The sequence below is a fragment of the Carlito syrichta genome, unplaced genomic scaffold (genome assembly GCF_000164805.1).
Source record: "Carlito syrichta isolate Samal-C Ts95f unplaced genomic scaffold, Tarsius_syrichta-2.0.1 Scaffold308847, whole genome shotgun sequence".
NCBI classification, from domain to species: domain Eukaryota; kingdom Metazoa; phylum Chordata; class Mammalia; order Primates; family Tarsiidae; genus Carlito; species Carlito syrichta.
Genome location: NW_007252943.1, coordinates 129,391 through 144,332, shown reverse-complemented (window position 1 = coordinate 144,332; position 14,942 = coordinate 129,391). Strand labels below are relative to the sequence as shown.

Here is a 14,942-nt window from a genome sequence, read left to right as displayed (position 1 = left end):
CGCTGCTCGCCCGGCCGGGACGCTGGCCTACACGGCCTGGGCCGCAGCGAGGCCTGGAGCCGCTCCCTGCCCCCAGCACACATATGCACCCTCTCCCGCTGTCCTCCAGGGATTTTGCTCCTCCCTGCTCACCTCTGTCCCCTGTCCCCACGGCTTCACCCCTGACGCTCCTGTCACCGCTGACAAGTCTTTCGGCTGTCTCGGTAACCTCTCTCCGTTGTCCTCAGTCCCTCCATTCCCCCCAGTAGCCTCCTTACCTACTTCCTCAGCCCTTCAACTGTGCTGGAGACTCCTCTCTGGTCCTGCCACCTCCTCACCTGCCATGCTTCTCTCTCATCTGTCTGTCTCTTGCCCATCCCCCTCCTCTGATCCTGTCACCCCTCATCCCCTTCATTCCTCTCTGCCGCCTTCCATTCCTCTCTCACCCGTTCTCATCACCCCTCACTGGTCTCCTGCACCTCTCCTTACCTGGGCTCCCGGATTCCCACACACACCTGGCTTACACCTTGCATAGTTACACATCAACTCTTAAACTCACACACCAGGTTGGGCTCCCAACCCCTTAGAGATGCACCCCCTACACCTTCCTCCATTATTGTCGCCCGCTCTCAAACATGCAGACTCTGACAGACACACTCATACAACCCCCTCCCTAAGCCCTCTGCCTCGCTACACACCCATGCCTCCACACACGCACAGTGGGGCCTGCGGGGGCAGTAATGGGGCAGCCAAGTTTCTATGTTGTGTGCATGGCCCAATCCAGTCTGAGCTGAGTGCAGTCCTCTGAGGCAGACAGTGGGAAGGGTGGTAGCTAGGGAAAGACAAGTAGCCCTCATCTTCCTGCCTCTACTCTCCCTTTCCCACCTCATGAGTTCCCTTTCAATTTGTCCATCTAGAAAATGGGAATGGGACACACATTTTCCTCATCAGTCTACAGAATCCACTGTCACAGCACTGGAAGGCCTGACAGCATTCATCCAGTCCGGCTTCTTAAGGCCCCCTCCCAACCAATTCAACTGCTTTTTCAGTCTTGTCCTCGACCTGTCTCCTCCACCTTTATTCCAGAACCCCATCCCTACCTCTCCCTTCATCCTGCCATTGTCCTCACTGCCTTCCAAATCCTGATGCCTGGTATCCCACTTTGGCAGACAGAAGGAAGAGTCCTGATATTCTGAAGTTGTGTGAATTGGACACAACAGTCTACCTTAGTCATCTGGAGAAAGAGTCAAAGAGGGACAGTGTCCCTCCCCATGAAGATCCCTTCTCCACATGTACTCCTGGCACATCATGACCTGTTGAAGGTTGTTTCCACACCTTCACATCCCACCCTGCTCCCTGCATCAGAATGTCTAGACACAGGGGCCCTGGGAAATTATTCCATCCCAAGCAAAGACAGGTTAATGTCGTTTCCACCCCATCTGTCGACATATTTAGCCACTGTCCTCCTCTCTCACATCCCACTCACCCCCAACCCGCAGCCTAAGTCATTTCCCTCTTTCTCTTCTGTGACTCTCCAGAGTCATTGAGAAGGCATAGCAAGCAGTGTGCATGTAAAAAGTGTAGGGGAAAGAGGAGAGGGCAAGATCTTGGTTCCAAATCCTGTCCTAGGCTGGCAGAGACCTCAGAGAGTCATCTCTTCTGGCACCTTGCCTATACATACGCAGGTCGCATATGACAGACACAAAATTACATATAAGCACACACAGACACAGACTTGTAGACACAAAGACACACAACAGACATAGACATAAAAAGCACACAGACATAGGCAGACAGACATAGAAAGACACACACAGGGATACATGCATAGACACACAGACATACACACACACACACACATACACACACACTCTCTTATCTTTCCCTGGGGAACATGTGCATGTCTTTCCCAACACTCATAATTGGGAAACTCTCCCTGACACCAACCTCTACCCATCCTGCTGTGACAAAGAGCTGTGTTCCTTCTTGTTGATTCCTGAGCAGACACAGAAGAGGTGTCATCAGAGGCTCTCTCACCCTGTGCCCATCCAGGCCTGGGGCTCTCTGTCACCTTCTGCTCGGTCACTCCCTCTTCTCTGCTCTCCCCAGTCCAGCCTGCCTCTGTCCCTCTGGAATGGCCACCGGGAAACCATGTCTTGAGTCCATGGCCTATATCCACTCCATTGCTCCCAGGCTCACTCCCCAACCCACAGCGGTATCAGTGGCTTCAGCACCTGTGACCTCCTCACCTAGCACTATTTCCGAGGTGCCACAGTGTTTCCCCTCATCTCCTCCATCCTCATGTCTCCCAGGGTTGATTAGCAGGTCGTTCTGGTGTGGGTCTCCCACGGCTCACTCCTTGCTCGGTAGGTCTTCCCTTTTCAGTGAGCCTCAGTGCACAGCTCTGTGGGCACAGGGAAGATGTGGGTACTGGGAACCACCGATTGAGTCACTCAGACTGGTCCTTCTTGGCCCAGGTCTCCCCTACAAGCTTGCAGATCCCGGTCTAGTGTACCCTTCCCCGGCAGCAGGTCTTCCCCAGATTAGTTAGCAGATGTCTCTTTAGTCTACGCTTTCTGCACAGCCTGTTGGCTGGTCACTTTCCTCTCCATTAACCATCAGCATGTGTGTCCTGTTGCTGATTTTCACATCTCCAGTTTGTAGTTTTATCTCCACGGGCATTTACACCATGCTTCTCCCACGCTTCCCCTGTAATCTCCTGAGCATCTTCCTGGTGGGCCTAGGAGGAATGCCTGACAGCAGAGTGGAGCTCCCCTACTCCGTTTCTGCAGGATGGTCCTGGGTCTGCAGCCCTCCCCACTTACAGCCCCTCCCCACTCCCCCAGGTAGATGGCCCCCCCAGGGCAGGCCCTGAGGACACCCCTCCCTCCGGCTGGCGGATGCAGTGCCTAGCGGCTGCCCTTAAGGACGAAACCAACATGAGTGGGGGAGGGGAGCAGGCCGACATCCTGCCGGCCAACTACGTGGTCAAGGATCGCTGGAAGGTGGTGAGTGAGCGACCCGGCAGGCAGAGAGAGGGGCTGGGGGAGGGAGGAGAGGGCCTGAGGTCTTGTTAAAACCGGTGCGCTCAGCGCCCCTACCCTAAGAGGGAGGTGCCCATGAGCTTATTTGCACACTGCCTGCAGGTCGTTACTGTTGCCTACACATGTGGACAATCGCTTTCTCCCAGTGTCCTCTCTTCAACCCCGCCCTCCCTCACCCCCTCCTCCCGCTGGGTCACGTTGGTCGGGCCCAGGCTGGAACAACTCCTGGTTGGATGTCTGGGCAGGAGCTGCAGAGCCCGGGGTGGGGAGGAGGGAGGCGGTGGGGGAGGGGATTCTCTCTCTGCCGGACCTTGGAGAAGGGCAGTGAACGAGAGTGTGTCCCTCCGCTTCCGCAGAGGACGGAAAGGCTTGGGTTTGGGGAAAGAGGCCCTGCAGGCAGCTCCCACCGCATCCGCACTCCGTCTTCTCCATCCACCCTCCTCCCCTCACCGGTTCCTGCGGCAGGTGCAACACGCCAAGACTCCATCTCCCAGCGTGCCTTGCTCCTCCCTCCCAGGACCTCAGGCTGCTCCGCCTGCTGGGAGTTATAGTTCGAGCCTCCTGGGGGATTCGGGCCTGAATGGGAGGGGGGCACGTGGGGTTTGGGGAATTGGCAATGTCTGGGGAGCGGGACCTGCGATAAATCAGCCCCCGTCCCACCTCTCTTTTTTCCCACTGAGGAGCGCTCTGGTGTCCTCTTACTATTATGGAATAATGTGGGGCGGTGTGGGGTGGGGGACTCAGTATGTGAGCTAGTGGGTTTGCACCGGAGTGGGGAGCCAGGTGGAAGGGAGGGAGAACGACAGAAGTCAGGTTTACGCTGATTGTGTGCGTGCGTGTGTGTGTGTGTGTGTGTGTGTGTGTGTGTGTGTGTGTGTGTTCGCTCGTGCGCGTGCCGGCGTGCTTTGGCGGGGAGGGCGGGCAGACAAGGCTCAGTAGGGGTGCGAGGCTGGAGAGGAAGGTAAGGCCTGGGTGCAGGCGGGTCTCCAGGCAACAGCCACCCGGCAGTGCAGGTCCCTTAGAGGCCCGGGAGAAAGGCAATGGTGGGGCATTTTCAGAGATATCTCTGAACTGAGCTTCCGGGGTGGAAGGAGTGAAGAGGAGGAGACTCCTAGGGGCCTGAGAGATGAGAGCAGGGGCTGTTTATGTTCCGGAGGGGGACTTCTTTGGAGGGAGAGAAGGGAGAGAAATTGGAGAAGGAGCCAACGCGGTATTCAAGGAATAAGGGTCTGGCCATGTGAGGAGTGTTCCTTTAAGACCCTCTGGGTCCCCCAACACCAGAGCTTAGTTTCTGGCAGATTGGAAGCGGAGTGACATTTCCAATGAAGAGGTGAGAAAAAAAGGCAGCTTTCACACACATACTGAGTTGAGGCTAGAACTTTCTTGAGCTTTCAGAGGGAGAGAGTGGAAGATGAGTGGGGAGAGAAATGGAGAGAGGTAGTTGGGACGAGAGTAAGCATGCTGTCTGGGCCAGGCCTGCTGACCTCTCCTTACCCCTGCCCCGCCCCTGGAGAACTAGAGAGAATAACGTGCCAGATGCCTCTCTTCAGTCTATATTCCCAGTGAGGGATGGCACTGAAATGGGAGGCAGAGCCCAGGAACCAAGACAGACTGCCTCGAGATTGCTGGGCCAGGAGAAATGGAGGTCAGTGGCACTAGGTGTGGCATTTAAAAACAATAACATTATCATTTAAAAATAATAACATTTTAGCCAGGCTCAGTGGCTCAGCCTGTAATCCCCTGCCTTGGGGAGGCTGAGGTGAGTGGATTGCCTGAGTCCACGGGTTCGAGACCCGCCTGGGCAACTTGGTGAGACCTCATCTCTACAATAAATCAAAAAATCAGCCGGGTGTGGTAGCTCATGCCTGTAATTCTGGCTACTTGGAAGGCTGAGACGGAAGGATCCCTGGAGCCCAGCAGGTCGAGGCTGCGGTGGCCGGGAGCGGCCACTGCACTCCAGTCTGGGCGACAGAGTGAGACTCCAACTCAAAACAAAACAAACAAACAAAATAACATTTTAAGCTGGGCTTGGTGGCACATGTCTGTAGTCCCCGCTACTCTGGAGGCTGAGCCCAGGAATTCAAATCCAGCCTGGGCCACAAAGCGAGGCTCCATCTCTAAAAATAAATAATAATAACAATATTTTATTCTTCTTGAGTGGTGCTTCTCTGAATCAGAATAGCAACTGATAGTAATAATAAAAATGTAGCATTTGTTTTGAGCATTTACTGTTGCCAAGCACTGTGCAAAATGCCTTTTGTGCATGACCTTATTATCTCAACAACCTATGTTATGCCTCATTTCATAGATGTGGAAACTGAGGCGCAGCGATTCCCTAATTTGCCAAGTTTCCATGACTACTAGGCGGGGCCAGGTTGTGTCTGACATGAATCGGCCCATCCGATTAGGACCATAGCGCCGAAGGAGTCTTTGTGACTATTTCTAGTTCGGTTTTCTTTATTTTATGTTCAGGCTGCTCCTCCTGCCAGGAGTTGTAGTCCAAACCTCCTCGGGGATTCGGGCCTGGATGGGAGAGGGGCACGTGGGCGCTGGGGGATTGGCGATTCTTCCAGAGTCGACCTTTAGGTTTTGTCTCAAAGAGAAAGGTACTCTGGTTTCTCACCGTTATTCCTCCTTACTGTTTTCCTGTCTCCTTCCTGGGAGGAGGAAGAGTGGAGGCTCAAAGAGGTTAAGACACTCACCCCAGGTCACCCAGAGCTGGCCCAAAAAACCAGGTCTTGTTCTTCCCAAGGACTGATGCTCGTCCTTTTGTGCTGTTTTCCTCCTCCAGTTTAGGGGGTTCCTTCTGCAAGCATGAAAAAATTTAGGAGGAGGAAAGAAATAGGGTCTGGCAAAGGGAGATTGAGAGAATATTCCTGTCACTGGGTTGTGGGCAGGACTACATTGTGACAGTCACGGGCCCTTTCCTCTATAAGAAAGCACTAAAAATTGCATTTGATGACTGCATTAGTATAAAGAGAACTATATTAATATCACATATTAGATTTTCCTTTTTGGTCTAAAAGTTATTTTCTCCCCTTCTGGTTATAAATTAAAACATTTTTGGCCGGGTGTGGTGGTTCATGCCTGTAATCCCAGCACTTTGGGAGGCCAAAGTGGGAGGATTGCTTGAGCCCAGGAGCTTGAGATCAGCCTGGGAAACATAATGAGGCCCCATCTTGTTATATTTATTTTAAAATAATAATAAATAAATAAAATGTTTAAAAGATTGTAATGGTCCCCTAAAGGTATCAGGAACCTGGTCCCTGTGCCTAAGAGGTAAGTCAGCCCTAGCTCTAGGGCACAGGGAGGAGGGATGTTGGTGAGTAGGTGGGTGCAGATACCCAACCTCTCCCTAGGGAGGTTCTGCCATGGGTGAGGGGTGGGTGGGGAAGGAGGGGACTAAGGGAGGAGAAACAGGCTCTGTTGGGAAATGAAGGTGGTAGAGAAATACCCTTGGGCTCCCTGGGAAATTGGGGAGTAGGTGTTCTAAATTGATTCGGCTATCCTGAGCCTGCCTTCCTTATCTCCAGCAAGGATTTAGGAGCCTGGCAGATCCAGGCCTGAATCTCAGCACTCATGCTTTTAACGCCGACATGGTCCACAGCGCCCATAACATCATGGATTCTGCACCAGCATGTGTTCTGCATCAGATTGCCTGGGAAACTGTGCCTCAGTTTTCCTTCTGTGCAAAATGGGAACTCATATGACCTTCCTCAGCTGTGTTGCTGGGAGTCTTTGGGGACTAACTGAGATGACATCTGTGAACAGAGGTGCAGCTGCTGTTCCCTCCCCCAGCCCTTTCCTCTGTGCTCACACAAGCAAACCAGAAATGAATCTAGAAGATATTAACATCTCCCCAGAGTTCAAAGTTCCCCAGAGAAAGACTTACCGCTGTTTCCCTTGAGTCTGAGTCTGTCTCCTCCTGGTTCTGAAATTCTTCCAGAGTCTGTCTTAAGGCTTTGTCTCAGAGAGAAAGGTACTCTGGTTTCTCACTGTTCTTCCTCCTTCCTCTTTTCCTGTCTTCTTCCTGGGTACAAGAATCTTGAAGTCCCCCCGCAGCCTTCCACTTCTCTTCTAAATCATCCCTTCCTCCTCCTCTCTTTCTGGAGTGATTTCACTTGTAACTTGCTGGGGACTCCCAGTCCTCAAGCTCTGCCTTGTCCTATTTCTCCCCCCATTCCCAGGTGTCAACCACCATTAAACAATCTTTGGGCATTGAGCACTGAACAGATGCTAAGGGGTGGGCATAGAGATGCAGGAGACTTTGAGTCCAAAGTTTACAGGCTGATCAGAGCCAGCCAGGTTGGCGAGTTACCAGCTAACAAGACACAGTGAGGGCTCAGGAAGGTGCTCAGAGAGGGCAGGCCACCCATGAGGCAGGCTCCCTGACAGGGGAGAATCAGCTGTACATCTTTCTCTTTCTCTCTTACTCTTTCCTTCTTTCTTTCTTTCTTTTTCTTTCTTTCTTTTTTCTTTCTTTCTTTCTTTCTTTCTTTCTTTCTTTCTTTCTTTCTTCCTTTCTTTCTTCCTTCCTTCCTTCCTTCCTTTCTTCCTTCCTTCCTTTCTTTCTTCCTTCCTTCCTTTCTTTCTTCCTTTCTTTCTCTTTCTTCTCTCTCTTTCCTTCCTTCCTTTGTTCTTTCCTTCCTCCCTTCCTTTCCCACTCCTTCTTCATCTTCTCTTCCTTTTCCTTTTCCTCCTCCTCCTCCTCCTGCTTCTTCCTTTTTGAGTCAGGGTCTCACTCTGTCGCCCAGGCTGGAGTGCAGTGGCACAATCATGGCCACCACAGCCGACCTTCTGGGCTCAGGCGATGCTTCTGTCTAAGCCTCTCAGGTAGCTGAGACTACAGGTACATGCCACATAATTTAAAAAAAAAAACTTTTTTTTGTAGTGATGAGATTTCACGATGTTGCCCAGGCAGGTTTTGAACTCCTGGCTTCAAGCGATCCTCCCACCTCAGCCTCCCAAAGTGCTGGGATTATAGACGTGAACCACCAGCCTGGCCTACATCTTTCTTAAACCAAGTGAGTCCCAACTTTGAACTCGACTCCTTCTCCCTGCTCCCTCACTGCTGCCAGCAGCACCCTCACCTCCGAGATCCCTGGAGCTCTGAGTTGAAATGACTCTTATTCCTCCCAATAACTCAGGTGTACTCAGCTCCCCTGCCAATTCTTTCTCCATCACAGCTCTTTCTGCCTTCTCACCACCTGCTCTGGGAGGCTGAAGGAGGAGGACTGCCCCATTCTTCTCCAAAGCCTCATTCCCACCTTGCTCCCACAGGGTCCACCTGCCTGGAGAGGAGGAGCTCCCTGGTTGGGGCATCTGACCAGGGCTCTAGAGAGTGATGTGAGCTTCAGCAGTGAGCATGGGCCATGAACACCTTTTGCTGAACCCGTCCCCCAGTCCTTTCTCCCTCTGGTGATGCCTTCCAGGACACTTCCACCCTAGGACGGGCCAGCTTCCCTGGGGGGTTCGGTCACCCTGAGGGTGGGAGGTCCTGGAATTGGTTCTCCTTCAGATGCTTCTCAGAGGGTTGCTCAGTCTAGGCAGGGAATGGGGGGAGCATAATATTTGCTGTCCTCCTAGGGAAGGAAAGGCCCAGGATGGCCCATTGTCTCTTTAGAATCCTACAAAGGCTTGTCTCCGTGTCTATATGGAGTGAGTTCTCTTACCCTTTCCTCTGCCCCCTCTGACATCTGCCCGTGTGTGTGTGTGTGTGTGTGTGTGTGTGTAGATGGTTGTATACCCAAGGACTGAGTTGTCTGTCTCGGGGTACTAGGAGAGGAGATGGGGGCACTGATGGGCTGGGACGAGGAAGGGAAACCTGGGGTCCTCCCCCCAAGGATGCCCCTGTCCCTACCAATGAAGGATGTGACCCAGCAGGGATTGGGAGGAGGAGCTGTTCAGCCCCATCCTGAGCACCCCCATTCCCCCATCTCCATAGCTGAAAAAGATCGGGGGCGGGGGCTTTGGTGAGATCTACGAGGCCATGGACCTGCTGACCAGGGAGAACGTGGCCCTCAAGGTGGAGTCAGCCCAGCAGCCCAAGCAGGTCCTGAAGATGGAGGTGGCCGTGCTCAAAAAGCTTCAAGGTGTGGGCCGAGGGTAGGGGATGGAAGAGACTATGGAGCTGGGGGCTAAGAGAGGAGCTGGGACTAGACGCTTGGTGGCAAGGATGTAGTATGGTGGAGGGAAGAGGTGTTGGGGCCAGAGGCCGGGGGAGGTGATGCGACCAGAGCTAAGAGAGTGAGGGAGCAAGAGGCTGGGTTGGTGAGAGGGGTCCATGGCTTAAGGGAGGTGATGGAGCCAGAGTCCAGACAAGATGAAGCACAGGGGGGAGATGGGAGAGACACTCAGGGGGCCAGCGCTGGAGGGGCCAGGAGTGAGGGGTGCACAGGAGCCCATCTTAGGGATGGAAGTGAGGGAGGAGTTAGGTGTTGGAAGACCGTGTCTGTGTCCCTCAGGGAAGGACCACGTGTGCAGGTTCATTGGCTGCGGCAGGAACGAGAAGTTTAATTATGTAGTGATGCAGCTCCAGGTAAATCCCCACGGCCCATCCTCCCCCCACACCAAAAGCTTGGGTTGTGACTCCAGGCAGGGAGGAGGGAAGGGAGACAGTGGCCCTGGGCATGGGGAGTGGGCACAGCGCTTGGGGATGAGGCTGGGCACAGGATCACAGCGGTGGTGATTGGGACGGTGGCTGAGGTGGGTCTGCCCCCTCCCCACCGCCACCCAGGGCCGGAACCTGGCCGACCTGCGCCGCAGCCAGCCACGGGGCACCTTCACCCTGAGCACCACGTTGCGGCTGGGCAAGCAAATCCTGGAGTCCATTGAGGCCATCCACTCTGTGGGCTTCCTGCACCGGGACATCAAGCCGGTGAGCGCTGCCCCTCGCCCTCCCCCCCAAAGCACATGGCATCCTCCTCTCTCTCCCTGAGTCTCCTGGTTACTTCTCCACAAACAGTGGTTGGGATGGGACAGCCTCTTCTACCTGAGCTCCTCCTGCTCTCCATCCCGGGCCTGTCTCCTCCCCTCCCCTGCCTCTCAGAAGCTCACACCCCTGCCCACCCCTTGGCCTCATCCACCCACAGCTTCTCCTCTGTTCTCTTCTCTTTCTCATCCCTCACCCCTGACCTGAAGAGTCCTGGAACCTAGAAAGGTGAAGGGGCTGGGGAAGGATGGGGGAAATGAGGGACGGGGTCTCAGGGGCTGGGGCTTGGTATTTCCAAATAGCTGATTTGGTGGCATCTTGGATTTTGGTGCTAGGAAGAAAGCCTCCCATTTAATGGGATGAAACTGAGGCCCAGCAAGTTTAGTTGAATGGCCTAAGGGCACCCAGCAGGTCTGCTGCCTCAGAACAGGACAGTTACACCAATCCACACTGCCCTGCTGGAGAGCCCCAAGGATTCAAAGCCAAAGAGATCTGGGTTCAAAACCTGCTGAGTCATTACTTACTGTGTGACCTCGGAGAAGCTCCCTAAGCTCTTTGATCTTTAGTTGCCTCATTTCTAAAATGAGCAGGCCGGGCATGGTGGCTCACACTTGTGATCCCAGCACTTTGGGAGACTGAGGCAAGAGTATTCCTTGAACCCAAGACTTCCAGACAAGCCTAGGCAACATAGTGAGTCCTCACCTCTACAAAAAAAAATTTTTTTTAATTAGCTGGGTGTGGTGGCACATGCCTGTCGTCCCAGCGACTCAGGAGGCTGGAGCTCGAGGATCGCTTGAGCCCAGGAGTTTGAAGCTTCAGTGAGCCAGAATCATGCCACTGCACTCCAGTCTGGGTGACAGAGACCCTGACCCAAATAAATAAGCAAGTAAATAACAACACACAAACAAATAAAATGAGGATATTACACCTGCCCCTCAGGTGAGATACCATGACCTGCCATACACATGTGAATGTTGACATTCTTGTGTGTGAGTGTGTGTGAGTGTGTGTGTGTGAGGAGGTGCTAAAGGCCCTTTGCCAGCTGCAGAGCTGTTTCCTGGAACCCCTTGAGGTAGCCCAGGTGGGGTTGGAGTCCCTGGGGTTCATAGCTGCTGTCTCCCCCTAGTCAAACTTCGCCATGGGCAGGTTGCCCTCCACCTACAGGAAGTGCTACATGCTGGATTTCGGGCTGGCCCGGCAGTATACCAACACCACGGGGGACGTTCGACCCGTGAGTACTGCCATGCGTGGGAGACTTGGCCTCCCCGTCTGGGACTAGGAGGACAGTGGAGGACGCCCCTGACCCCACTCTCAGATCTGGAGGCCCTTCACCAACTTTTCTTGCAGCTGCCTAGGCTAGCTTGGCCTTGTGCTAGCCGCTGCCTAGGCTAGCCTGGGGCCCACACTCGGCCTGTCCCTTCTCTCTTTTAGCGTGGGCTCTTAGTGGATGTGACATCCACACCCTGTGATCTTTCTGCCCCACTCTGGGCAGTGATTAGGGTCAGGAGGAAGGTTTAGGACTGGGAGGTCAGAGAGCAGGTCCTGGGACCTGGGAGTGGTGTATCAGTGGTGTATCAGGCCTATCCCAACCAGAGAGGGGTTCGGGGTTAAGGCAGACAGGGTGGCTGCAGGGTTGAGAGGTGGCCAAGGTCAGGGGTAGCCGGTGAGGTTCTTAGTGGTGGTCTCTCCTCTTCAGCCTCGGAATGTGGCCGGGTTTCGGGGGACTGTTCGTTATGCCTCGGTCAACGCCCACAAAAACCGGGTGAGTGGCCAAGCCTGGCCTGAGGGATGTGGAGGCCGCACGGGCAAGGTCAAGGGCACAGCATGCTGCTGGGGAGGAGATAGGGTGGAGAGAGAATGGGGTGGGGGCTGGACTCGGCCACCTCAGAGACCCTGGGTTGGAAGGAGGCCCCTCTGTAGGTTCCCCTGGGCTTCTCCTTCTTTCTTTGCTTCTGACCCCCACCTTCTCTGTTCCCACTGTGAGAAAACACAGACAGAAGTTTCGACTGTGGGATTCTGTGTGTGTTGGAGGGTCGGGGATGGAGCTGTGGCCTCAGGGAGCATCAGGTTTGACAGAAGCTCCTCAGAGAAGGGTAGCCGCCCACTCCTGCGGAGGGCCCTGGGCGCTACAGGTGACTCCCTTCCCTCGCCCCCCTCCCAGGAGATGGGCCGCCACGATGACCTGTGGTCCCTCTTCTACATGCTGGTGGAGTTTGCGGTGGGCCAGCTGCCCTGGAGGAAGATCAAGGACAAGGTGAGCCCACGCAGCTGCAGCCGGGTCTGAGGCAGAGGGGGTGGGGACAGCTGGGCACCACCTCCCATGCCCTCTCACCTCCAGGAGCAGGTAGGGATGATCAAGGAGAAATACGAGCACCGGATGCTGCTGAAGCACATGCCCTCAGAGTTCCACCTTTTCCTGGACCACATCGCCAGCCTCGACTACTTCACCAAGCCCGACTACCAGGTGGGCGCCTGCCACCTGCCCCCGCGTCCCCAGGCCACCGTTCTGTGGGTGACTGTCCCCCGGCAGCACCCACTCCTGCCGAGGCCCCACCGCCCTGCCAGCTTGCCCCTGACCATCTGCCCTTATCTTCTCACTGCACCAGACTGATTTGTGCTCTTGTAAATAGTGGTCACAGCTAAGATTGAGCAAGGGCCTACACTGTTCTCAGTGCTTTTTGCTCGTGAACTAATTTAAGCTTCAGACCAAGCCTTTGACGATAAGCAGTGTTCCTCATGTTATTATTTCAGCGCTTAACAATGAATGAAGCCAAGTGCTTTCAAGTACTTTGTACCAAAACTCCACAGGAGGCCAAGTGGGATGGAAGATTGTTCCCATTTCATAGATGAGGAAACGGAGGCCCAATATCATGGTTAGGAGCAGGGCTGGGCTCAGGGACATCTTCTGACTCCAAGTCCAGTGCTCTTTCCAAGCCTCTGTCACCACTTAACAATGAATGAAGCCAAGTGCTTTCAAGTACTTTGTACCAAAACTCCACAGGAGGCCAAGTGGGATGGAAGATTGTTCCCATTTCATAGATGAGGAAACGGAGGCCCAATATCATGGTTAGGAGCAGGGCTGGGCTCAGGGACATCTTCTGACTCCAAGTCCAGTGCTCTTTCCAAGCCTCTGTCACCACACCCCATGGGTTGGAGAACAGGGGAAATGTCAGAGGTCCATTGTGTGCCAGGCATGAAGCCGCACAGTGGGGGCAGAGACAGTGTCGGGTATGCAGTAGGTACTTGATCAAGTGAGTCCTGTCAGCAGAGAGCACTTGCCCTGTGTTCTGGGGAGAGCCAAACCAGAGTGGAATGGTCTGGGGGCCTCAGAGGGTCTATAGCTGTCTGCCACCTCCTGAACCCAGATCCCCAGTTGCTGGCAGGGGTGTCCCCCGATCTTGGCTCAGCCTCATGGAGTCCCCAGGCCACACAGCAGCGAGCACCCCCTGTGCTAAGCCCTGTGCTAGCTACTAGGGACATGGAGTTGGCAGATAGGTGTCTGAGCGATTAAATCGATGCCCTGTGCCCAGTGACTAGAAGGGTCGCTGTGGGGAGCGGAGTCAGGCTGCAGAGAGGAGAGGATGGGGGTGGGTAGGCACCTCGGCATAGGATGCAGCCTGTGCAGAGACAGCAGCCTATGCTGTAGGTTTGGGAAACTCCCAGTGGTTCAGGGCTGCTGATATGGTGGCAGTGGCAGAGGAGGTTGGAGGAGGTAATCAGGGGACAGATCTTATAGGGCTTGTGTCCTGCCAGTGGGGGCTTAATCCAGATGATAATTTGCATGCTGATTTGCATATCATGTGCATGTTTTTATTAAAAAACCCATGTGCCCTTCTCCTTCCAATGCCCTTCTAGGCCCATTCCTGTCCTGGAAGGTCTCTCTCTTCCCCCTGCAATCCCAGCTACTGCCCCTTCCTCCTGGCTAGCCCCCGGGTCACCTTTCTGTCCTCCCGCCACCCCCACCCCCTGCAGTTGATCATGTCGGTGTTTGAGAACAGCATGAAGGAGCGGGGCATTGCTGAGAATGAGGCCTTTGATTGGGAGAAGGCAGGCACCGATGCTCTCCTGTCCACAAGCACCTCCACCCCGCCCCAGCAGAACACCCGGCAGACAGCAGCCATGTTTGGGTGAGTCTCAGGAAGGGCCAGCTCTTACCCAAGAAGCCGGTGCTCTCCTCCTCTTCCTCCCTGGACACACTTGGCAGTCTCCTCAGGTCTTGGTGCTCCACAGTGGAGTTCTGGAACTTCAGGAAATTCTGTCCCTTCTCCACCGTCAATCTGATCATAGAGTGGGCAGCCTCCTCATGTGGAGGGTCCCCTGGAGAGGAGTTAACCCTAAGTGAAATTACCTGAGCCACCCAGTTTATCTCTTTCCCACCACTCATATATATTAATTTAATGAGCATGTCCTGAGGCTGTACTCAGACGCTGTAGGGGCTCAGAGAAAAAAGTAACAGCCCCACCAGGCTTGGTGGCTCAGCCTGTAATCCCAGCACTTTGGGAGGCCGAGGTGAGTGGATTGCCTGAGCCCGCAGGTTCGAGACCCACCTGGGCAACTTGGCGAGACCTCATCTCTACAACAAATCAAAAATCAGCCGGGCGTGGTAGGACACATCTGTGGTTCCGGCTACTTGGAAGGCTAAGGCGGAAGGATCGCCGGAGCACAGCAGGTCGAGGCTGCCCCGAAAGTGCTCTCAGCCGTGTCTGAGATATTTGAAATCATTGGGTCAGCAATTTCAGAACCATGTGACAGGCACAAGACAGAGGTGGCCCAGGGAGCGGGGAGAGTGAGAAGGGGCTCTCCACCCAGCCCCAGGAGCAAGCCTAGGAAAGAAGTGGGCTGGGGCTCTGGGGGACACATGAGGAAGGACACATAACAGGCCTTGGTGGCACATTCTGGTGCTAGTCTGTATCCCAGCACTTTGGGAGACCGAGGCGAGTGGATTGCCTGAGCCCGCGGGTTCGAGACCAGCCCAGGCAACTTGGCGA

At 54.4% G+C, this 14,942-nt stretch overlaps 1 protein-coding gene across 1 annotated transcript in view; it reads left to right on the top strand.

The window, feature by feature from the left end:
* The first annotated feature begins 2,879 nt into the window (after positions 1-2,879).
* The window catches only part of TTBK1 (tau tubulin kinase 1), a 38,651-nt gene continuing 26,588 nt past the window's right edge, over positions 2,880-14,942 (top strand). The window contains exons 1-9 of the mRNA XM_008066121.2: positions 2,880-2,987; positions 8,968-9,115; positions 9,488-9,561; positions 9,760-9,900; positions 11,081-11,185; positions 11,651-11,716; positions 12,116-12,208; positions 12,293-12,418; positions 13,927-14,081. Of these exons, the coding sequence (XP_008064312.1) occupies positions 2,880-2,987; positions 8,968-9,115; positions 9,488-9,561; positions 9,760-9,900; positions 11,081-11,185; positions 11,651-11,716; positions 12,116-12,208; positions 12,293-12,418; positions 13,927-14,081 (1,016 nt within the window). The remainder of the gene's footprint in view (positions 2,988-8,967; positions 9,116-9,487; positions 9,562-9,759; positions 9,901-11,080; positions 11,186-11,650; positions 11,717-12,115; positions 12,209-12,292; positions 12,419-13,926; positions 14,082-14,942) is intronic.